The 24,807-nt window shown below is 43.3% G+C and overlaps 1 protein-coding gene across 1 annotated transcript in view; it reads right to left on the bottom strand.

Annotated features, from left to right (window-relative positions):
• hcn2b (hyperpolarization activated cyclic nucleotide-gated potassium channel 2b) overlaps nucleotides 1-24,807 on the bottom strand; it is a 37,745-nt gene that overhangs the window by 4,799 nt on the left and 8,139 nt on the right. The window contains exons 3-7 of the mRNA XM_071926005.2: nucleotides 23,413-23,574; nucleotides 14,516-14,734; nucleotides 4,846-4,992; nucleotides 3,712-3,952; nucleotides 43-207 (exon numbers count right to left, since the gene is read on the bottom strand). Of these exons, the coding sequence (XP_071782106.2) occupies nucleotides 43-207; nucleotides 3,712-3,952; nucleotides 4,846-4,992; nucleotides 14,516-14,734; nucleotides 23,413-23,574 (934 nt within the window). The remainder of the gene's footprint in view (nucleotides 1-42; nucleotides 208-3,711; nucleotides 3,953-4,845; nucleotides 4,993-14,515; nucleotides 14,735-23,412; nucleotides 23,575-24,807) is intronic.

Genomic DNA, 24,807 nt, shown 5'->3' with positions numbered 1-24,807 from the left:
GTCTCCTCTCCTACTCTTTGTTGATCCAGGCAGTGGTCTTACCTATCCTGTCCAATCTGTCGATGGCGACAGTCTCAAAGGCCCTCCTCATCATGGGATACTCCTCCAGCACCTCGTTGAAGTTGTCCACAGAGAGAGAGTAGAGTCGACAGTAGGTGTCCGCTCGCACACTGGCCGTCCGTCTGCCTCGGGTCAGCAGACAGATCTCTGAGAGAGAGAGAAACCGGATGAGAGACGGTCAGGCGATGGATAAGACAGGTAGGCAAACTCAAAAACAGGCAGACTGACAGATGTGCAAGACTCTACTTCTGTACTGAACACAAGCCTTCATCAAATGTGTGAGCAGAATGCAAGTGGCTTATACATGCAGTGGTCGTGTGTTTCAGTGTGACCCGTTGACAGTAACACTGAGTATTTCCTCCAGCAGACAGCCTTGACAGCTGTGTGAAGGGAGCACCCTCTATATTCGGAGATGTGCAGCTATAGGCTTCATTACATTCAGTTGTTCCCATTCCCTTCCCCTATCTCCCTCTCTCTAGCTTCCCCTCTCCTCTTCTGTGGGCTGGGGCTGACTGTTGTCTTGACAACCATATGCCCTCTGTCTTCCCCCCTCCTGAAGGGTCGACATCCTCTGACTCTCTGTGGGAAAGACAGAAAAATAACAAAACACTGGGAGAATCCATTTACGGCATGCACAGGGGCTCTACACCGGAATGGACTGTCCCTATCTGCATATACTGCGTCGTCTCCAGCAGCAAGCCAACAAACCAGGAGGGCTTTAAGACAAAGTGCAGTCGAGAAGAAGATCAGCCTCCATAAACAGACAGACAACCGGTATGGACTGGACACAAGCCTACATATGTTAGATACTCCATACATGAGTTACTGTGCATTTACATAATAAATTCATTAAGGCAGGAGAAGAACTATCAGAAGGATCCAGACCACAGCCGCCAGATACTTTGTGACTGTGAGTGTCTTCCCCTGCACACACACACACACAAACATACACATACACACACACATGTACAACACGTGCATACATACACATACACCTATATGCATGCACACCCATATGCATGCGCGCACACACACACACACACACACACACACAATCAATCAAGATGGCTTTTTATTCAGAAGTTATTTAAGCGTGACCTTGAGTTGCTGATAAAGGATATATACTACCTTGGGAGATTAATGAGCCAACGCAGCTAGATGCTGAACTGCTGCATGTTAGTGGTTATGCTGCTGATGGCTAGAAGATATTATATTGTATATGCTCTATTTGAGAGGAAAGTACTAGGATGTACGAAGTGCTTAAGACAGGACTATGATCGAACATCACTCTGTCAGAGTCTATCTATCTATCTATCTATCTATCTATCTATCTATCTATCTATCTATCTATCTGTCTTTTTTGGCACCTCCCTGACCTCCCACATATACGAGTTTGGTCCAGAAATGATTGAACGTCAATATTAATCCTAACCACTACTGACATATGGATTATGGGCTCTCCAATTTTATGATGGTGGTGTAAAACATCTCCTCAGCTGCCATCCTCAGGCCACAGATGCCTCAAGAGTCTCATAAACAGTCAGTCGGTCAGTGTTTCTGGTTAATATAGCTATTCGCATATGGCTAGCATCATTACCATACCGTGCAAAGTGCTGGAAGTGGATGATCATACTAATTAAACCAGTGGAATGGCATTTTAATGCTGTTCAAACCGCTGGGCAACCATTTGTACCTTGTGAGTAGGGGCACTGTCATCATGGAAGATGTTGAAAAACACAGAGAAATGCATGATGGGTAAATCATTACTCAGAGTCGTGCTAGCAGTGATTAGAATATTCTTAGCACTCTAAGGGATAATTACAACTGTGGCAGGAAAAGTAGCACATTAAAGTGCCTTCACTATGTTGGTATCTCCTTTAGTTCAGGCTGTACTGTCTTAACAGATGATAAAATATTTAACATACACAATATTAAAATGTATAATTAACAAACTCTTCATTTATAGTTTCATCAACTGACATGTCCACAGTCTAGCCACAGTGTCTCCCCGTTCTGTACCCCTCCTGTTTCTGGTCCCCCTCTTGCCATTCCCCTCTTCTTCTAGCTTCTTAACCATGGATAAATAATCAGCTAACTACACAAGACCGTTCATCTGAACTTTAAACAAAAAAAGTTACTTTGAGGCAACATATCGTGAAAGCTTAGGCAAGGTTTAGGTCTCCTGTGTAGTGTTACACTGGTATTACCACAACCCTATGTTGACCTATTCACATTACAATGTGGGTGAATAAGCAGTTGTTCTACCAGTCTATAAATCCCAGTGTGTAGCATAGATAGCCTTGACTTGGCTACATTTATATCCTTGGAAAATTTTTACAAAGCTGCATTTTTTTTCCCAATATCCAATCCAATAAATGCTTGCTTGTGCCAAATGCTTACAAAGATATGACATGACATGACAATAGCTGCCCAATGGTACAAGACCCACACTACACAGGACAAGACACTGCAATACACAGGAAAGGACACAAAATGATCTCATGGCTACCAATGTCGAGTATCATGTGTAGCATGTGTCAAACCTGTGACTCCGCCTCTCTAACCACTAATCTACAACAGTTGCAGTAGTAGTAGTAACAAAACAGCAAAATCCTATATGGATACTGGACCAAACACATATCCTTGGCCAGACATCAGCATCTACTTACTACTGCTTACTAATGCAACGATTATACCTGTCACACACACACACACACACACACACACGCATGCATGCTGCGGTTAAACCATGGCTCTCCAGCCAGTTAGTCCTCTATTATGAGAGAAGGCTGAGTGTCTCCCTGGTGGCGCGGATGGCTTTGGACAGTCTTTGCTTGACATTACAAATGGCTCCGTCATCACCGTTCTGCTGTGCTAATTAGCTGTTATTAATTGGATGTGTGTGTGTGTGTATGTGTGCATGTGTGTGTGTGCTCTGTATCCGTGCCACTCCCACAGAGCCCCGGGCTGCTGGCACACCAACAGCACTGACAATGAACTCTGGTCTGCTGTAGAGGGCACCGGATATGAAAAGTGCACCCTAAACTATCAACCCACAAGAGAATGTGTGTGTGTGTGTGTGTGTGTGTGTGTGTGTGTGTGTGTGCGCCAGTCTGTGTGGGTTTGTGCATGGCAATAGCAGCAGCACCGCCACGGTGTTCCTAAACAGCCACAGCAGCAAACAGCCTGGAAAAGTGGGACAGAAGTGGCTGTGAGGCAAGACTATACAAGAAGTCCAAGTAAAATGTCAGGGTGTTGTTTTTTTTTCTCCTTCTTGTTCCTTATCCTCTTGTTGCTACCGTTCTTATGTACACAGTAAACACAATCTGTGACATTGCCGTGGTGGATTCTATCGGGATTTAAAGGGCTATGATATAAATGAGTAACACTTGCCTGAAAGCTTAGAATAGAATAGAATAGAATAGAATAGAATAGAATAGAATAGAATAGAAGAAGAGGAGAGAAGAGAAGAGAAAAGGAAAGAAGAGGAGAAGAGAAGAGAAGAGAAGAGAAGAGAAGAGAAGAGAAGAGAACAGAAGAGAACAGAAGAGAAGAGAAGAGAAGAGAAGAGAAGAGAAGAGAACAGAAGAGAACAGAAGAGAAGAGAAGAGAAGAGAATAGGAAGAACAGGTCATTAAGACAGTGGCATACCTCCAAAATAGGAGCCATCCATCAGCTTCATGCCTATATTTCCTTTGGTCAGGACGCTGACGACGCCATGCTGGATGAAGTACATCTTCTTGCCGATGGTGCCCTCCCTGATGATGTAGTCTCCAGGCTGGAAGACTTCGAACCTCAGTTTGGTCAGCATGGCCGTCACAAAGTTGGGATCAGCATTGGCGAACAGGGGCATGGACGCCACCAGCTTACGGCAGTTGAAGTTGACGATTTCCTGAACGATGACAGCAAACAGTGTTGGACTTTTCACAATGCTATGTTGTAGCTTGCGTGATGTGAGATTGTTGGGCATGCATATGTACCCATTATACAAGTCCCACTTTTTATTGCATGTTACTGACTGTTACACTGTCTCAAATGGAGTAATTGAGCATTAAAAATTGAGACATCAGGAGGAACAATGAATGGTCTCTGGCAGCCAGTCGTTTCAGAGACACGTTTTGTGGAGAATGGGTGCCAGTTTTAGCTTTATTTGTTTAGTTTTATCTTGCGTCAACATTTGAGGAAGAACAAGATGCAGCCACTGCAACAGTATCTGGGATGGATGCAGGATAAACACATAATAGGGGACTACTGCATGTGAAGTGATACAGAGGCGAGGGCTGAAAAGGATATATTTTAACTTGGAATAGTTCCATTACTTTGGGCTATATTTTGTTGAAAAGAAGAGACCATGAGCCCACTTCTCCTTCAGGCTCAGGCACATGGATACAAAAATAAGATGGCTGGGCAGCACTGCCCTACACAGCTAAGGAGCAGTGACTGTGTGTGTAGTGAAAAATTGACTTAAAAGTTTATCTCCTGTCCCGACAAAAGCCTTGTTGGTGCAGAAGTGGACTTTATAGCATTTGTGGGTAAAATTTTGTTTTATATGAAATCTAAACCCTAGTCATGACCTTTGACCTTTCAAACCTAATAATAGTTACTGCTGTTTGACTTTGTATGGCAGAGTATAATGCAGTGGAAACGTGCCATGATTTGTTCCAGTCCAGTTACTTGGTATAGTGCTAACAACTTTCCAGAAGTTCATATCAGTGTGTGTGTGTGTGTGTGTGTGTGTTGTGCATATACACGTGCATGCTTGTGTGTGTGTGGTTGCGTTCACACCTCACGCAGCGGCTCATTAAGCTCTTCCAGGATGCTCTCTTCATCAAACATCTTGCCTTGGTATCTGTGTTCGTAGTAGTCATGGATTTTCTGTCGGAAGTCAGCCGGTAGTTTGTGGAACGACATGTACTGCTCCACTTGTTTGTACTAGAAGATGGAAAGAGGGATGGAAAATGAGAGGAGGGGGGAAGAGAGGGGAGTTGTGGAAAGAGGGAGGGACGCAGAAGAAGAAGAAACATGAATCATGCAAACAGAATCCAGCACTTTTTTTTGCTTATTGTGATAGGAAGAGGTTTGTCCTATTTTATGATAGTGACGTGTTAGTGGCATCGGTTTCACTGCATCATGGTATCACTTGCGTCAGACAAGCACTCCTAAAGGGGCAATCCGTCTTTTTGTTTGAGAAAGAACATAACAGATACTTCCATAAGACCACATTCAACACCAGTACTGCCATGTGAAAACATTTGAGAAGCTGACAGACACTTTAACCATATTACCCCCACAGTATCATGATAATCTTACAACAACATACCAAGCATTTCTCATTCCTACTCCTAATAGCCAGTTGTTCTGTCCCAAAAGCATATTTTTGATTAGACTGTCTTATAATTGGCTCTTAATAAACTGCAGTGTCTGTGTGTACAGATATTGAGATCTGCGGCTCTGCGAGCATGAAGCTCCTGTGACCTATTTATATTGTATGGCTGTGGGAGGGAATTGTGATGAAGTTGTTGAGGAAACGTGACAGCTCTATAAAGCCCATGAGGATTCATCATGCTCTACTGTGTCTAGAGAAGAAAGACGCTGCTACATAATCTACATCCTAACCACAGCCAGTCTCTCTCTCTCTCTCTCTCTCTCTGGTCTGGTGGTCTTGGTGTACTATATAATTTACAAATCTGCATCTACAATACACAAAACATCAACTGACTCTCTACATGTCTGTCATTGCCCGTTTATTGGGAGTGAGAAAAAAAAGAAAGTACTTTTCTGTGATCTGTGAAAACTGTTGTTAAAAAAAGGCATGTGTAAATAGTCAAATGGAACCAGCAAGGCATTACTCAGATGCTATTCTGAGATACAAAGTTATTATATGTTGGAATTGATTAATATGTAACTGTGAGGCTGGGGGAAATCTGAGGCTGGGTAGCCGCAGCACATCGTCTTTGCTCATTGGAGGGTCAAATTGAATTTAAGTGATTCACACCATCGCATATGCGCTGATGCTATGTTTATCTACATCATAAGCTGCTTGAATGTCCACCTCTCTCAGCTCATTATGTCTGTCCATAACACATTTCATGCCTGGATTCTCTACGAAAATAGTGGCAGCTGGAACAACATACCATCTCCTATGCAGTTGGCGTTGCATGATGCTATGTCAATTGAGGACTAAACAAGCTTTTTTCCCCCATTCCCCTGAACACAAATGGCTTGGGGCTTTTTTTTAATTTAAGAGCAAGATGGGACATTCTTTGTGGTTTCACGCATCACCACCTTCCTGTAAATAAACACTCCCTTCCACCACATACACAATGAAGCCCCGAGGGAGAAAAAATGACCATGTGACTCAGTCATGTATTAGAACAATAGGCTAACACCATAACCCCACTGACTGCTGGAGAGCTTTTCACCCCCTGTTTTATCAGGGAAAAGCCAACTGCTAACACTCCAAACTTCACAAGCAAGCAACCCAAGCAAGATGCAATGACTGGTACCATAAACATTCACACTCTCCACAATTGTAAATAAAATATATAATCATCCCTCTGACATCTCATTGGGTAAAAAAAAAAAAAAAGTTATCATAAGTGCATGAATAATATGCGTCGTAACTATTGGAATCACAAATTAATAGTGAAGCTGTGGTCCTGTTGTTGGACTGATGAAGCTGGTCAAAGATGTTATATAAGTTCTCGCTTTCTTGCGAGTGTGTGTGTGTGTGTGTGTGTGTGTGTGTGTGTGTGTGTGTGTGTGTGTGTGTGTGTGTGTGTGTGTGTAAACTGTGTGAGTCATCCCTCAGTGGAAAACACTGTCAATTGGAACGAGTACTAGCCTCCCAGCAGGGGGTCAGGGGGAGAACCTCCCCTATCCAAGACCGCACTCAATATAGCAACATACAACAAGACACAGCCTGAATCTGCGGCTCTGCCTTCCCGCACTGCACTCCGATAAGATGGTTAGATAAATGTTGCTCATTGTTAAACAGCCCTGGGTGATAAGCACTCTCAATGTATTACAGTGAGTCTGTCTGGCAACGAGAAAGATGTTTGGAAATTGATTGCGCCCTGTCAAGCGGAGTCGTCATCGCATGCAGCCCACCCATGGTTGTGTAATGTCTACATTAATCAGCAGAGCTATAATTCCTTCTACCTCTGAAGTCTTAGCTGTTCATTTAAACCTGCATGATGAGGTAAATCAGGGTCAAGATGCTAATGATATCGCGGCTGTTGGCTGAAAACCTCGTACCTCCAGTTTTGGGGTTAGGGTTAGGGTTATTTCTATTTCTACAACCCTTGGGCTGATGAAACTGTTTTGAAAAGCATTTGGATAAACCCATAAATGCATGGTGGTCAAGCAAAAAACAAGGCAATTTTTCTTAGTTCCTGAAAAGTTGACATTTTGGAGGTTGTCACCCAACAGCAGCGATACGATCTTATTGACACATTTTGTTGTTGAGTATCTCATTCATTGATTGGAAAGCCAATGGAAATCTGTGAGACAATTTTTCAAGTCGCCCCATCCAATCCACTTACTGTAAACTGGGATGCAGAAACATAACAGTGCGGGAGACTCAACAGAAGATCATCTCCACCTGCCTGTTTGTGTGTATATATGTCCCGTGTGTATCGAGGTGGGACATAATATGAAAGGGAGCTCAAATGATGAACTCTGGGAATCCAATTCTTTAATCATTTAGAGTGCCGATATCTTCCTGCATGTCAATGGCTTGACCCGACGATCATGATTTATAAGGAGACACCGTGAATGGAAGGACAGGCAGGAGGGGGTGACAGTGACCTTGCTCATAACAGTCTATGACACACGCATGGGATGGGATAGGATGGCTGACTGTCCAGGAAATTACATTTTGTCACACTGTAAGGTGACATATGGGTTAGTGAAGAAATGAAGGTTTGACCCCGCCTGCTTGTGCGACATGGTAACTCACAATATCCTTAATACGCTACATGTTGGCTGTCAGGGTAGGAAATTGATTTTTTTCTACAGCAGCTTTGTCTGTCCGTATATACTGGGGGGCATCTTTAGGGAAGTTTCATTAAAATCCTTGTTTACAAAGATACTAACTCATTCTAATGTGGGAATTAGTGTTGGAATAGAATATGGGTTTTCTCCCATTTTCAGGAGCATTTAAAACATTTTGAGAGGCATTTCATTTTTGCCCCTTAGCCACTGTTAATTTCTTGTAGAAATTAACTAGGTGTAGGCTACTAAATCTCTGCTCCCTCTTTCTGTAATCCTCCTCATGCACCTCCCATTCCTATGATTGATTCTTTGACATCTCTCTCTCTCTTTGCCAAGCCAACTTTACCTCACTCTCTTCTCTTCTTTCCCTATTTGCTGCTGTTTAAAGGCAAGTGGCTTTGAGGCCAGTTGGAGCCAGGAAAGCCCTCTGTGGCCACACATCTCCTATCAAACTGAGAGGGGGGCAGTTACACCCTGACCCAAAACTGTAGATGGTTGTCTGGAAGTGCACTGCTTCCCAATGTGATGAACATTACTGCACAAACACACACTACAAACACATACATACTGAGGACTTTACACAACCCCTTGCATGACCTTATCTCTCCACACTTCCAGATGAAATCAGCTTGGAAGACAGCGAGATCATTCACTTTAATTAACTCCATAAGGAAAATACATCTGCATAAACATTTAATTAGATCTTTTGTTTCTTACATAGACCAATTTTAATCCTAATCTAATTCAATCTTAATTAATTGCATTGGGTCACGGTTGTGCTTTGGCATCAGAAGCCATGGTAACGCCATGAAACCCAGACAGGTTGTCTTCCTCATCCCTTCCCTAACACATCCTGCCAACAGAGACGGAGATAGCAACATAATCCTCATTCTACTCGACAGTTCCTACGATGCTTCCCTAACGTTCAACCTAGTTAAGACAACTTAGTTTAGGCGATCAGAGGGGATTCCCCACAGTGCGCCTACTCCTCGCCATCACAATAAAACAAAGGCGGGCTAAAAGCCATCTCACTTAAACTTGATAAATTCCTCGCCATTTGCAGTGTGTCAGTAACAATAAAGATGCAGCCGGAGTCACAGAGCGTCCGGTTCATTCAATCAAGCGGGGGGATAAACTGGGAAGCTCCTATTAAGTGCTTCCTGCCTCAGGATTCACTGCGCGACAGTCTCAATTAAACTGAAATGACGTCTCTCTCTCTCCCTCTCTCTCTTTCTCTCTGTCTCTCTTTCTCTCTCACTCTCTCTCTCTCTCTCGTTCTCCCACTCCCTTCAAAGGCGTTGTGGAAGGAGCTGAGTTTTATTGACTTTCTCATTTTCTCAGCATTAGGCTTAGACTAGTGACCATGTCACTCAAGTCAGTGAGATGGGAGTGAGACTCAGATGCCCTCGTGTTGGAAAAAATAAATTCTGCTCACTCAGGGACATAAACCACTCAGCTGTAGAGTTTAAAATGAGACTTTGTGAATATGCAAATGTGGCAAGAGCAAATATTATCCTACGAGTGCTCCTGAGAGGGAAACGCTAAGAAATCTGTTTGGAAATCCATAATGCATGCTGTGTCACCCAAAGGTCATTCTTGTTGCTGTTTGAGAAAGAGCTGGGCTGTAGGTGATTGTGACAGGGGAAGATGACGGGTGTCTGTCACCTCTAACTGTCAATGCTCTGACTCACACACGGATCACTGCTACACACACACACACACACACGCACACACATGCACGCACACACACACACACACACACACACACACACACAAAGGCATTACAGAACTCGCATACTGTAAATGCATAAATCATACCATAGAGAGGCCTGTGTTTAAAGCCAGATACATACTTACTACTCTATTTAATACAGTACACAACCATCCAAGAGAGTGATTTTATGGATTCTGGTACATCAAAAATTCCCCTACTTCTAGTCATTATTTGAAGCTTTCATGGGAGTCTCAGCAGCTCACTAACAAATGCATCCATGTCTTGCGCAACCGAGATCATCCTCTTTAGATTGTATGTATAAGGCAGCGTCCATCTTATAAACTCAAACTCTGTGGCAGAGGATATAGATAAGGCTGGGGTTAGATCCCCCTGCAGTACTTATATAAAACTAACAAATGCATTACATTTCTGAAATCCAATCTGTTCCTCTCGGCCTGTGGACTTAGCGAACGCCGGGCAGAGGCAGCACAGAGGGTTTTTTATGGGACATAAAGCCGCTAGTTGGTGGCATACGAGCATGATGCATGGCTGTCACTGTAAGCTGCCACAGAGGGAGAGGGGGAAATTGAATTGGCCCTTGTATTAATGGGCCATGTCACTGAGTGTCAGGGCTCAGGATGTGACAAGTCTTATATCTGTGTGTGTGTGTGTGTGTGTGTGTGTGTGTGTGTGTGTGTGTGTGTGTGGTGTCCTGAGTGTATAAAACCCAAGTTGACTTCAGCAGTGTCCTTTAGCTCACTGACTGAGGAGTCAAACACATAGAAATAAACACACATACACACACAAACATGCATGCACACACAAACACACACACGCACACACACATACACACACTGCATGACCAATGAAATATAGTGTGTGTATCAGTGATGGCACGCAAGGAGAGAAAAAATATGCAAATGTATATCTATTAATATGTATAGTATTTTATGATTGAGCTTTCTCATATTTAATGTAAGTTTCTTATATAGAATCAGTTATTTCGATTTCCTACAATGTAAGTCACTATGGTCACAGTGTCCAGGTCACAAAATGTGTGATGTAATGGAGCATTATGTTTATTTTACTAGCATCTTGATTGCATCATGATTCATTAATATGTTTCTCCTATTAGGAACACTTACTATTTTCATGAAGTACACTGAGGAGGTGAATCCAGGTAAAAGCCATTATTCCTTATTGAGTTCCCTTATTAAATCTATATTGATCACAAAGGAGGAGATGTAGATAAAGAGAAGCAGATGACTTAGAGAAGGATTTTTAAGCTTTGAGACAATTAAGATGTGGATTGTGCAAAAGGAGTAAAAGGGTTGCTGTATATTTCAAACATTGAGGCTTCACAGTTGGAAAAAAAATCCATCTGCAGGCTACTTGGACACTCTTCTAGGATATATTTGAATATGGGAATATTTAGATTGTCAAATATTTTCTAGATTATATGTTTTAAGATATCAAATCTGTTGCACAGGCACAGATAGATCAGACCTCAGAGCTTGTCCAGGTCACAAAGCGAGCAGTTACTGAAGCCTCTGTTTGATGTGTCAAGGCCCAGTGGATCAGCGCTGATCACTGGAGGCCCCTGGGGGCCACATCTCCCTCCTCTCACTACTATTCAGATACTCTGCTCTATCGCTCTTGAGGGAGAGGAAGTGATGGGGAGCAGGAGCAGGAGTGCAGTTACATAATGGCTAATGCCCTCTGTCCGTGTGCGGTGTCCGTTGGCAGATGGCGTATTGCCCGGCAGTCAAGGGCAGACGGACGGATGAAGGAAGGGAGGGAGGGAGGGAGGGAGGGAGGGGTGTTGTAGAGGAACAAGGGATGAGGGCACCTGTCACCTCAACGTGAAAGAGGGGACGACAGAGGAGCGCTAAGCCGCTGCCGCTGCCGCTGCCTCATCACTTTTACTGTACTGTGCTTAGTGGAGCACACACACACACACACACACACACACACACACAAACAAAGGCAAATAATATGGGCTATTGCTTCATAAATGTGAGCCACTGAAGTGAGACTACCCATTTCAAACCACAGTCACCAGCCTTTCGTGTGATATTCACTGGATTTAATGTGAATTAGAGCAACATTTTTGAGGTGTCAACCAAATAGGAATGTTGAAGTGCTATTTCCATCACTGTTTCCCAAAGTGTGTATTTGTGTGTGTGTTTGCACATGCATTTGTCCCTAAAGAAGAGAGGGATACTCCATTTCTCCATTGCCTTTCTCATTAGCATCTGCCTGTCTTATCTCATGCTGTCTGTGCATGTCTCTATTCATATTTTCTGCGCCTGGATCTGCTAAACATCCCTAAACCACCTAAACAAGACACTGATAAAGCATAAAAATATGCTTTGTGTAACTTGTGGACACACAGTAAACAGTTACAAACCACAGCTCCCTTTGGTTACAGGGGTCTTTGAAGGCAGACAGGAGAACATGCTTGGTGCCGGAACTATTATGACATTTCTGTCTCAGCGGCGAGCGGGACGCTAACTGTTTACTCTGCGTTATGTCAATACAAGCGCATGCTGTCGCTAGCGTTTAGACTATCTTAAACAAAGAATCTCTTTTGTCAGCGAGGACAGTTCCAACCCATAGCTCCGTCTCCAGACTGTTATCTGATGGCGGGAGCTATTGCAGACTACAGTACAGCGCGGCTCAGGTCATTGCTTAATGATGAGCAAACAGTCATGCAGGCCCGGAGCTGGACCAGATGTGGGATGAGCTGTCTAAGTCCGGTCTAGCAGGGTCTCGCCACTTAGTTCATTATTTCACTGTTTCACATCATGGAAGAAGTGGAGCATGAGACCGAGGGCAGGAACTGATTGCTGTACATGTCATGCCACTGACGAAGTACAGCTACGCTCAGCTGATACAGTGCAGCACAAAACATACAAGGCCACTGATTATCTTTCTACGTGGTGATTTCTTAACACAGTATGTGTTGATTTGATATGAAGGCATAGTCAGGAGGTGGTAGGTGTAGGGGGATGTTAGTCTTTCAGCAGATTACATCAGGTGAAGAATAAGAAGAAGCTTTTATATAGCACTAAGAGCAGAGTTCACAAAGTGCGTTATAGGAAGGCATAAAGACAAGAATAAAATAAATAGAGGTAAAAATAGCAACCACGATCGAAAGAAAAATACATAACTTTGTAAAATGAAATTAGATTAAACAAAATACATGGTAAACAACACAAGATGAAAAGAATAAAAAAAAAAACATTACATAAAAACAAGTCTATAAAAGCAGGTTTTGAAAGGTGATTTAAAAGATGATGCTGAATTTCTTTGGGCAGGGTGTTTCACAGTCTCGCTACAGTGTGCTCATTACTGTGTGTGTGTGTGTGTGTGTGTGTGTGCGCGTGCACCATACACAGTCATTTGGGGAATACAATATGCTCAATGACTGTACGGTGTACCCCAGATCCATTGATAATGCAGCCACCCCCCGCTGATTGTGTCATGCTCATGAATTTGACACTAGCTTCATTATACAATTCATTACATTTTAAACACCACAGCCTCTACCACAGGAGAGATACTTGTGGTATAATCTCAACATCCTCATGACTGCTCGCTGATATCCTGACCTAGAAAATAAACAAGATGATTATCTCTCCAAGATGATGCACAACCAAGCCACAAGCGCCAAAGAACAAAATAAACAGAATAAAGCCTTGAGTTGAAGCCAAAATAGTAGATGACAGGTATAGAAAGAGAAGATGACAGTGATAGAAAGAGAGACGAAAACCCAATCCTCCTTTGTTCTCAACATTAGCCAGATGCTTCAATTAGACAACAAAGCTTGACCAATTACTCTGGTGCGTGTGTGTGTGTGTGTGTGTGTGTGTGTGTGTGTGTGTGCATGCACACGTGTGTTTGTGATAGATAGCTTAAGACACCTCCACATCACCAGGATCTAAGGAGGCTAACAAGACGCAGAGCACCAGTGACACCTTGCCCTTATAAAGCAGGAGTGTTCCCCCTCCCTGTCCTGCAGACAGACACCAAAAGCTTTGATCTGCTGGTGTACGGAGCCGACAGCCAGCCAAGGCCCAGCGAGCTGCAATCATGAATATCGAACTAATAGAGCAGATGGTGTTCCTATCAAAGAGTGTGGGAATCAAATGTCCATATTAAATGTGATAACCTTATCAACACCATTGTCGACAAGAAGTACTGTAGATTAAATACATACAGAGTCTCCCTATGGCATCTGACCATGCTGTGCATAGTGCAGCTGCCTGGGTAGGAAGGTATAGCTAACTCTCTTTATGCCTATAAAAAATATTAATTCTTACCATTTTACAGTGTATTGACAGTGGAAATGACCAAATATGCAAAAGTCGATGCAGGCAACATCATGTCAGGCAAAGAAAAATACAAAATAAATGTTCAGATTTGTTTCAGCAATGATCAAAAAGTACATTGTTTGATTGTGAATGTGTACCTGCCCCTTGTGCTTTTCCTTTTTTTATTATGATTATTTAGTCTCACCACTCCAAGTGTATCTATGGCATTTTACCAGGCTAAAAACTTTACCTTTCACCTAGATATTTTTTTCTGCCCCATGATGTCAGCGTTAGTTTGATTTGCTGTCTCAGTCTTAAACATGTCAGAGCTTTCTCTAGTGGTAGCAGCTCCAGTGATAGAGGGCTTGAATAGTCCTACGTCTGCGTGGCCTTGGATACGACATAAAAAAATAAATAGCCATAGCCTTACCTTTTCTTGGTATTGCCGTCTGGACGAGTCCAGAGACTGGATGAGGGCGGTGGCGTGGCCGATGAACATGGCGTAGCAGGTGGCTCCCACGATCATACTGAGCATGGTCAGCCAGATGTCCGACATGCTCTCTGGGGCTTGCCGCCCATAACCAATGCACAGCATGTGGCTCATGGCCTTAAAGAGGGCAAAGGAGTACAGCTCACTCCAGGAGTCGTTCTGTAGCGAGAGATGGAGGGAGACAGAGAAAGAGAAAGACAGAGAGTGGGGGAAAAAAGAGAGAAAAATTAGTTTGGGACAACGAAATATACGGAAGGACATAAAGATGGAAAATATGGGAGAAAATAGAGACAGAGATTTGACCAGGTACGATTTCTTTGACAAAATAAGTCATCTGAAAGAGAAATGCTCTGTTTCAGCTCACCTATGATAGCCCCGCACTTTCATTTTCGCTTTCATGCTACAATGATTTTCACCTGATGACCTGAGCCTATCTTCTCCCTCTGGTAGATTGTTAAGGTATATTGTAGGGGAAAAAAGTATAAGAGTGCGAGAGAAGAGGGTATAAGAGCGGGAGAGAGAACAAAGGCATGAGAGGGCTGGAGAGTGAGACATTCCCGGTGGAGTGCCTGTCTCCATGTCTGGTGATTGTCGCAGGTTTGGTGGAGAGCCTAATCATCATCACCTAGCAGCCCAGCCTTGTCTTGGCAGAGCAGAAGGAGAAGAGAAAAAGTGAGTGTTAATGAGGAGCCTCTACATCTGCCTGCTCCAGTCTGCCTTTGATTGGTGTGCACACCCTCAGTCAGCCCTAATTCTCCCATGTTAGATTCATTAGAAAGCTCTCCACATACACTGCTCAACCTCTCATCCTCCCCTCAAACAGCTGCGCTTCACACACTGTCCGGAGTGTGTGTGTGTGCGTGTGTATGTGTGTGTGTGTGTGTGTGCGTGTGTGTGTGTGTGTGTCTTCTCAAACTCCCTCTGTCCTTCTCTGGGCCAAGTGGTCTCCTCAATCACTGATTGACTGCGTCTGGTTGGATTCTTATCTGCTTTGTATTTTGCCTGCCTCCATTTGCATTTCATTTGAGATTCAAATTCACAAAGTTTCTGGAAAGGTGAAAGAGGACGCAAGATGCAAGAGCTGCCGTGAGATTGTTTTTTTCATATGTGACAGAGGAAAGGAGATGCGAGAAAATTAGGGGACGGAGAGGTGATTTTTTTGGAATCGCACAGGGAGAAGATGAGATTTTGTCGGGGCTTGGCCCCGAGCAGCAGGGTAAACAGGAACACAGCCATCAGAAAGTCTGTGGTGTCAGACTGTGTTCAGTACCAGCTGCAGCCCCAGGCCTGGCCCCAAGTTTCATATCTGTTCTGGGTTGTCAGATATATCAGTTGTTTTGGGTTGTTTGGGGAGATAAACTAGACCTTCTAATCCTAGATAGACAGAGGGACTCAGAAAAACCCGTGACCCTCCCCAAGCAACAGCCTGTACCCACAGCCTTTAAGATTATAAGCGTCATATTCATATCTCCAGCTTTATTGTTATTCCTATGCCAAATAGCCTTGTCTTAGCCCTATGACTCCAGCCCCAGTCTCACTGTCAGCCAAAGCCCTTTCGGCCAATAAAGCAAACAATAGCTCCCACAATATGACTCCCTCTACAGCTTAGCGCCAGCAACTCCAAAGCCATCTCAAAGCCCGGTGCCTCAGTCTTGACTATCTGACAGAACAGTCAAGCTCTCCAGCCTCGGGCCCCAGCCTCATCCCCAGCGCCCTGGGCCTTCAACAGAGGCACAGTTGAATCTGTCCAGTCAGCCATCAGCATGCTGGCCACAGAGCGTATAGCTGCTAGATAAACAGCAGGAGCAGGAGCCCGTAACCCAGAGCTGCAGGACAGAAATAAACATACACACACTTTCCCCCCTCACACTCAACTGTGTCTCTGTGTCTGTCTCTGTTTCTGTCTCTGTTTCTGTCTCCGTTTCTCTCTCAGTTTCTGTCTCCCTCTCTTACACACACACACACACACACACACACACACACACACACACACACACACACATATACCTATATACTCAGCCTTCCAATAGAAAGATAGAGCACCAGAGAATATTGTCAGCCTCAAATTCCCAGTGACTTTTGGGCATGAATATTCTGTGTCTGGGCTATGGAAGTTTCTGCCTCTCACCACAGAGCAACATTTTAAGAATACTGAAAACAACCAGGTCTATCTGAAATTTTAATTTAATTTAATTTTAAATTTGAAAAAATGAAAAAGGGTCTGTTGCTGGGTAGACAGATAAAATCATTGCCAGTAATAAAAATGACGTAATAAAATAGTTTAATTCCCCTGTATCTTCCCCTCTCTCCATGCATCCATCCATCCATCCTTCCATTTTGTCACTGGGGTTCATGCTATCGCAGCTCCGCCCACATAGTGTCCACCATGGCCACATCCTCTATAAAATGAGGAAGGGCGTGTAAGACTGTCTGTCTGTGATCTATGGGACAACTCCCCAGTGCGGATGACAAAATATCCACCACTGTCACATGCATTTCTGGCATCCATAGGACAACAGCATTATATTTCACTATCGACTGTGCTGTCCTGCCAGTAGTTCTTACCATCTTGGCGCCCACACAGGACGTGACAGTATAACTCATCCATGTGTAGAAGATGCATTGCCCTGGTATAGTTCAATGTCTGTTTGTGCAGCTGTGTGAGTGTGTGCGTGTGTGTGTGTGTGTGTGTGTATGCCCAGGGGTATGAAAAAGCATACTATGATCAGAGGAGTGGAAATGCGTGGGAGATCAGCCCGTCTCTCCCGAATCCCCGCAGCAATAATGTTTATGTCAACGTCAAGTCCCATGCTGTGCAGGTGAGTCCTGGTTCTGCTCTGATTCACACATATAGGGAATACGACCGCAACACTGGAATGGGGAGAACTGGTATTCCAGGCTCAAGTGTTGAAACAAATGGATAGCATAGTTTATAATATCATCATATCATATTATGTATTGTTTACAAATACACTATAGTTAAAGCAGAATGGATATGTATCTATGTAAGTGCATAAGTGTGACTATGTAAACAGGCAAATCCTTATAGCCAGAGAATGTCGTGCTATTCCTATCACAAGTCAGCATGTGTTTAAGTTTGAGACAATAGCTGATTATCAGCCAGGGTAATACGGAGTAGAGCTGTCTCTTACCACTGAAGACTACACTTTTCATTTAGTACTCTGTTGAATATAATAATTCAACAGAGGCTTTGTTTGCCGTTGTTCAACATCCAAAAGAGAAAAAAAAACAAGAAGCAAATGGAATTAGTTCTTGCGTTCATTTTATTTGTCATCATTCCTCACTGAGGAGCATGGATGATAGCTAATTGTATATAATCCATTTAGGGAGGAACACTCAGGGAGTATGGGCCGTCTATGATGTATGATGGCATAATTATAGATTAGCGTGTGTACGTGCATGCAAGCACACACGTCTGGGTTTGCATGCTGTTTAAGTCTGACTATGGATTTGAATTGTGTGTGTGTGTGTGTGTGTGTGTACTGTGTGTGTGTGTGTGCGTGTACTCATGCTGCCGTGCCTCTGGGCTCCTGTTCAACCTTGTTGTGGTCTATTCCTCTACTGCAACTCCACTAAATGAGTAAGTATGCAGTTCACATGGCCCTTGGCCTCTTGTTCAGCGATATTTGCCGTCCCTCTTTTACAGTCTAACACTGACATGGGGATCTTGGTTTGCTTTAAAGGGAAACATTGACATTTAGATGACACTGACATTTAGAATTTGAATATGTAAACTGCCCTAAAAGACCTTGTTAGCAATGTTAGCATTCATTATTTAGAGCCAACAGGCTCGTGTTAATATTCATTATTTACAACCAATGGTTACCACAAGTTGCAAGATGGTTAGGTGGGCAGCAAGTACTCACTGGTATTAATGAGGAACGCTGACAATAAAAACAAGCCATTTTCCCGGTAACTGACATACAAGTAACCATTGCTTTACCCAACTGAGCTACCCAGGAGGAATGCTGACAATAACAACAAAACATTTTTCTGGTAACTGAAGTACCAATACACTTTAATTGGAATGCCTAATGAGCAAAATGCCAGAGCATCCTGGTGGCTCCATTTGCTAAGGCATGTACCACATAACCACAACATCCTAGGTATGAATCTGTCCTGGGACCTTTGTCACATGACATCCTCTTTTTCTTTTACAAACAATAGCAAACATGCCATAAAAATCTTCAAAAAATAGGCAAAATAGCATTGTTGTAAGTGAGCCCTGTTGGCTCAGTCTGTCTACGTGTTTGTGTACTTGTGTACTCTCTTGTAAAAGAGATCTAAATCTCTGTGGGACTACCTGAATAAATCCAGGATTCGATCAATAATTTACATACCACATACTTGTAACTGCATTATGTTCCAAAACACACCGAGTGTCCAACACTGTATGACATCATTCCTGTTTTTTTTTCACTTTATTTCCTTGAAAAAAATAATTTTAAAAATGTGATGTTTTGTTGTGTTTGGGGTCTTGTGTGCAAACATGGGGCATACTACTGTATAAGTAGTATATGCTTGGTACTGTAAGGAGCTTTTTGACCATAAGAGGCAGACACACACACACTCACACACACACATTCACACATACACATCTGACACAGTAACTGTCCATTATCCTTATGCACCCTGACAGGCCTGTCTGCCAGTTAGAGAGCTTCTGTAATTGAATAAATGGAGGATATCCTTATTAGTTTTCAAAGCAGGAGGGATTTCCTGAAGCACTGTCCCTCCAATCCCTCTTCTTACGTCTGTGTGCGTGTCTATGCACATGCAGGTAATACGGTCACATGGACTTGTGTATTGTTGTTACAGCAATTCCTTTTCTGCAGTACGTCCCGTAGCAGGATGATGCCCTGAGAACATATTCACATTACTCCACTAAGTACTGAAACACAGGCTACAGATTGTGCCAGAGAGAGAGAGAAACAAGTAGAGAGAAAGGCTTTATTCTAATGCTATTGATCTAGCAGCCAATCAGACTGAGGTAGAGGGGAGTAAACCACCTGTCATCCACGTAACAGTGTCACTTACATAACAGACCATGATGATCTGATCTCTTCTGATCACTGTGCTGCAGGAGTCTGCTGTAAATCTGGCTTATAATAAACACCACCGTCTGCTGCGTGCATATCATTGACAAGTCTCAGAGATTGTTTTTGACTGTTTTGGGGGAGCGCTACAGTAGCTGCTGCTGTGTACAGTACAGGAAGGAAAAGAGCTGGCCGGAGGCTATTTGTCTATCACTTACTTGTCTATCACTTAGTCACTCACTCACACGAATGTGCAGACACACACGCACATGTGTTCCCGCATGTGTGTGCATATGAAAGCAGGTATGAAAGTGCATATGAGAGTGCCTTGTAAGAGAGGGTTGGGGTGGAAGGGGTGGGGTTGGGTGGGGGTTTGCCATGATGTCCAGTGCAGGTAGACAGTCAAGCAGGCAGCAGCCGGCAGAAAGAAGCTGCTTGAAGTCTCCAGTGGCATGGGGACGGATCATTTAACGCTGCGTCTCTCATTTGAAGCCCCTCCGAAGAGGAGCGCTGACCTTGATTACCCTGAGACGGCAGCAGCGCACCATGCCACGCCCACCTGGCTGCTCTCTGGCATCGTGGCACCCAGCTTGGAGAACAGCACAGAGGCATGCAACATGCATCGCTTTGAGGCATCAAAGAGGACACTGCATACACAGCCTGTCTTAACACTGTGAGGAGGAAGGCAAGGAGGCAAGGAAGAAGGCAAGCAGGGAAAGAGGGGAGAAAAAAATATTTTATATATATATATATTTTATACCCTTTAGCGATGATTAATATTAGGAACAAGAATTTTATTGTGAAGTGTAGAAATTGCCTTTTGTCTACGATTGTATATCAACATCAACACAAAGGGCTGCTTTGAATATGATATGTTGATTTGATGTTGATATGTAACTGTTTTACAATTGTGAAAAACAAGCTGGTGCTAGGAAAGGGATAAAGGCAACGTCCAAACTTTGTCACTTCCTCAGTCAAGAGACAGTGGCTCTGTCTCATTTGGAAGGTAGCTTCTTACTTCCTTGATACCTAACTAGGAACCTTCCTAACAAGGAACCTTGTTTGACTGTAGGAGCAGAGAAATACATTGTTTGAGGCAGCCTTCCTAGACAACATCATGTGACTGCAGGTAACGTTACACACAAACAGCCAGACCACACTGCAAAACAGATTAAAAGCAATGATAAAAATATGCTGGCTAGCCTTGTGTAGGCTACTTGTTGGCTGTAAAAAATAAGCCATGTCATTTTTATACAGTGGATACTGCGCAACCAGTGAATTCGACCATCAAACTAAGACTTGCTCCTGCAGTAGTAGGCTAATGTTATCGCTAACTAGCTAAACTACGGCAGGATGCTCCATCCGACCAGTAAAGGCCATTTCAGCTGCAATCCAGAACAAATTGACTGTGGTAAAATTAGGTAATTTAATCCCTACTGACAATTTTCACATAAAAATGAATTGAAAATTAATTTGTTTTTGTCGATGTGGGGACTTCCATCAGCTACTAATTTTAGCAGATCTTGGGGAGGTTTTGTTCTTCGCTGATGTTGCAAGGTGTTTTGGGATGTCCTACTCCCATAAAGGAACCACTGTATGCTTCCTCCAAAACAAGGTACTTTAAAAGGATGTTTCCTATGTGTCCTTCCCAAATGAGACAGTATAACCTGAACATTTTGACATCCTACCTAGAAATGCTACCTAAATAGCGTCCTTGGGTCTGAGACAGAGCCAGTGAGTCAAAGTCTGTGGTGTGACATCTCTAATGTTTCCTGGGTCTGAGTCAGAACTGGTGACATATAGAGTTGGCACAAAGCACTGGCCACCCTGTTCAGCCTGGGACCTTGGAGAGGGTGTGTGTGGGGGGTGTGTGTGTGTGTGTGTGTGTGTGTGTGTGTGAGAGAGAGAGAGAGAGAGAGAGAGAGAGAGAGAGATGGACAGAGATGAAAAGACTAAAGAGAGATGGAAAGACAGAGAAGCAACAGTGCTGTCCCCTAGGGTCATTGGGTGTGAGATCCATCTGTTCCTGGAGACCTGACACACACACACACACACACACACACACACACACACACACACACATACATACACAAACACACACCCATGTGTCTTAGTACACAGTGTTTTCAGAGGAGTACTCTCAAGGCCTGAATGTCACAAATCTATGTGCCAAAATTAGAATGCTCATTCTCAGCATATGTAAAATTCCTCAGCCAAGGCAGCATCAAACAGCTCAAGAAACAGTCTGTGCCTGAAAAAAGCATAAAGAAGGAATTATCCAGTCTGCTGAACTAGAAGTAACAAAGCTGAGTTGCTTTCAAGTAATACTCAAAAATATCTTCCAATCCAGTGAAAATCATTTACAGCTTCAACTACAGCTGTAAGTAGTAGAATGAACCAAGTAGATGGTAGTAGGTTGGGTTATGGGGCAGATGATGTTGTTGATGACAATGTTGACCCAGAGTAACGTTAGGACTCAACAGGCCTGCTACTAATAGGCCTACAGCAGGCATTACTCATGCAGCACCACACCTATTGGTATACTAGAGAGAGAGAGAGAGATGTTGTCCATGTGTGTATGTGTGTGATGTATGGAGGTGAAGATTGGGTGTGTAAGAAGGCAGGTGTTGAGCTGCAGGCCCAGCAGGCCGACGTGTCTCACTGCTCGTGTCCCCTGACTCCCCCCCTGCCTCCAGCCCTGTCACTCACCAGCCTCCAGTCTGTTATCTCTGGCAAAAATGACAAGTCTACAGACAGAAAGGAAGGGTTTCATTCCAAAATGATTTTGGAAAAAACGTTACCCGTTGTTCCTAACTCAACATTTGCAAAATGTATATGATTACATTTCCAAAAATGTTACTGATTTGTGAATAAAGCTCCCGAGATAGCACAGCAGTTCCAGTATATTCCATGCTGAGTTTTACTCTCATGTGGAGGAGAGATTCATGCTCTAACAACTTGAGAAGAGGTCCTGCTTTAAATATAAAACACAGTGAAGAGGAGGAGGCACGACCCTCTGCATTAAAATAATGATTTACTTTTTAGCTGAAAATGTGATGCTCTGGTGCTCTCATAGAGGTGGCAGGAGCAAAATGAACACGTTTGTAATGAATAAACAGGTAATTATTTTTGATGCTAAGCAAGCGTTGCACCTCTTGCTCTCTGGAGAGTTTTTCTTTCATGCCAGCAATCATTTTGGAGAAAAACCTTCTCTATTGGTGTCTTGTCTATCATCAGATGGCCTGCAGCCACCTACCAGCTGGAAGAAAGGACATCTGAGAGAGGAAACAAGTAAGAGCAGAGAATGGCTGAGGAAGAAGCTGCATGACACACTGTATGAGCTGAGTGGAAACAGGGAAGTGTGAGAACCGCTCCCTTTTCATCACCGTCGTTCCCTCACTGCTGCTTTCTCTACACTGACATGTCTCCTGGGTCTAGCGATGGCTTAATTGAAGCAGGTCCTATGTGTGTGTGTGTGTGTGTGTGTGTGTGTGTGTGTGTGTGTGTGTAGACTCGACTTTAAATAAATCCTAGTGCTTTCCCGTCTTGACTGTGTCTGCCTGCGAACAACACACTTTTTAGCTCCATGGGAAATATGTTGCATGTTTTGGATTTGTGGTAATTGCTCTGCCAGGCACCTTTGCACATGAATGTTTATTAATTACATTAATGTGGCTTAAGACTAGCCTTAACCCTGTTGGCTCAAATGCCAAACAACACACATACCCACATACACACACACACACACACACACACACACACACAGAGCATCTTGCTTACCACCATCTTGTTGAGGGAGACCCAGCAGTCGGAGGGGAAGTCCTGCAGCATGGGAACCAGGAACTGGAGACAGCCGTCCCAGTGACACAGCAGCAGCATCATGCCAATCAGGTTAAATATACGCATCACAGCACTGGCCAGGTCATAGGTCATGTGGAAGATCTGTCAGGAAGAGGAGAGGAGAGGAGGGGCAGAGACATGGAGAGGGAGGGAGATGGAAAGGTGAAGAGAGGGAGAGATGAGTGAGGTGAAGGAAGACTCAGTGGTGTTTATTCATGTACAGTCTATCTGCAGTCTATTCTAATGACTAGTAAACATGGTTGTATGTCTTTTGACAAACAGTGCAGCCAGCATAATATTACACCCAGTGGAGAGGAGAACTGGAGAGTCAGTGTGTTTTACTGTATGGCCTACTGTATGGTCTTTTCAATAGAACTGTCTTTTGACATATTTTGTTGACAAGACAGATCCTGATACACTCTTCAGTTTAGACTCATCCTTTTGAATTGATGAAATAACTAGTAAACATGGAGCACATGTTATATTTGCAACAGAAAGTCTTTATAAATTACATCAAATCAGTCAAATTAGAACTTACACGCTAAACTCCTTTGGAACTAATAGCTAATTACTGAAAAGGAGATTGTTGTGAGAAGTGCTTTATGGATGAGATGTCAGAAACCTAATCATCCCAAAAACAGACAATCCGCTCTCTACTCTCCTCGCTCTCCCCAGCTTCTAAAATGCATAAACACAAATCCCTCACCTCCACATTATCTGTGAACATAACAACATAACTCCTACAGATATTCAAATGTGCAAACAGACAACATAATTTACATCAGTATCCTCCTAACATAATTATTATCATTTATTGTTATCTAACCAGATAGTTTGACAAACTAATTCTTATTTAAAACAACAGCCTGGGGACAAATAGTTGCTGGTATGGATATCTACTAAAAAATATTTTTTGCAGTAATGGAGAAAAACTTGTTGACTTTCCCATTGACATGCATGCATTTTAAAGAGGCTACAATGCACATGGTACATATTTATTGCTGTGTCATAAAACAAGGTTTGATGATGTCTCTAATCAATGCCAAACTGGGGATTTATGGTTTTTGCAAAATGTGGCGTACGTTGTTTCTCCTCAAACTTGCCAACTATTAGAGTATTCTGACAGGCTGAGCTTACACAAGTGTGGAAAATAAAAGAGCACAGAGTCTGTGTTCTATATTCAAATTAAAATCTCATCAAGTGCTGATGAAGGTTTGGCTTTGCCCTCTGACTGTGAACTGGATCAGCACCTTGAGGCCTCTCGCTCCCTTCAGGTGAGAAAGCTCATTTGTGTAGTGCTGGTGTTGTGGTCACGGCCTTGTAAACAGCCTCACT

This window comes from Centroberyx gerrardi, chromosome 9 (assembly GCF_048128805.1).
Source record: "Centroberyx gerrardi isolate f3 chromosome 9, fCenGer3.hap1.cur.20231027, whole genome shotgun sequence".
In the NCBI taxonomy this organism is placed as follows: Eukaryota; Metazoa; Chordata; class Actinopteri; order Beryciformes; family Berycidae; genus Centroberyx; species Centroberyx gerrardi.
The sequence above is the reverse complement of the archived record's forward strand: the minus strand, read 5'-3'. Positions and strand labels throughout refer to the sequence as shown.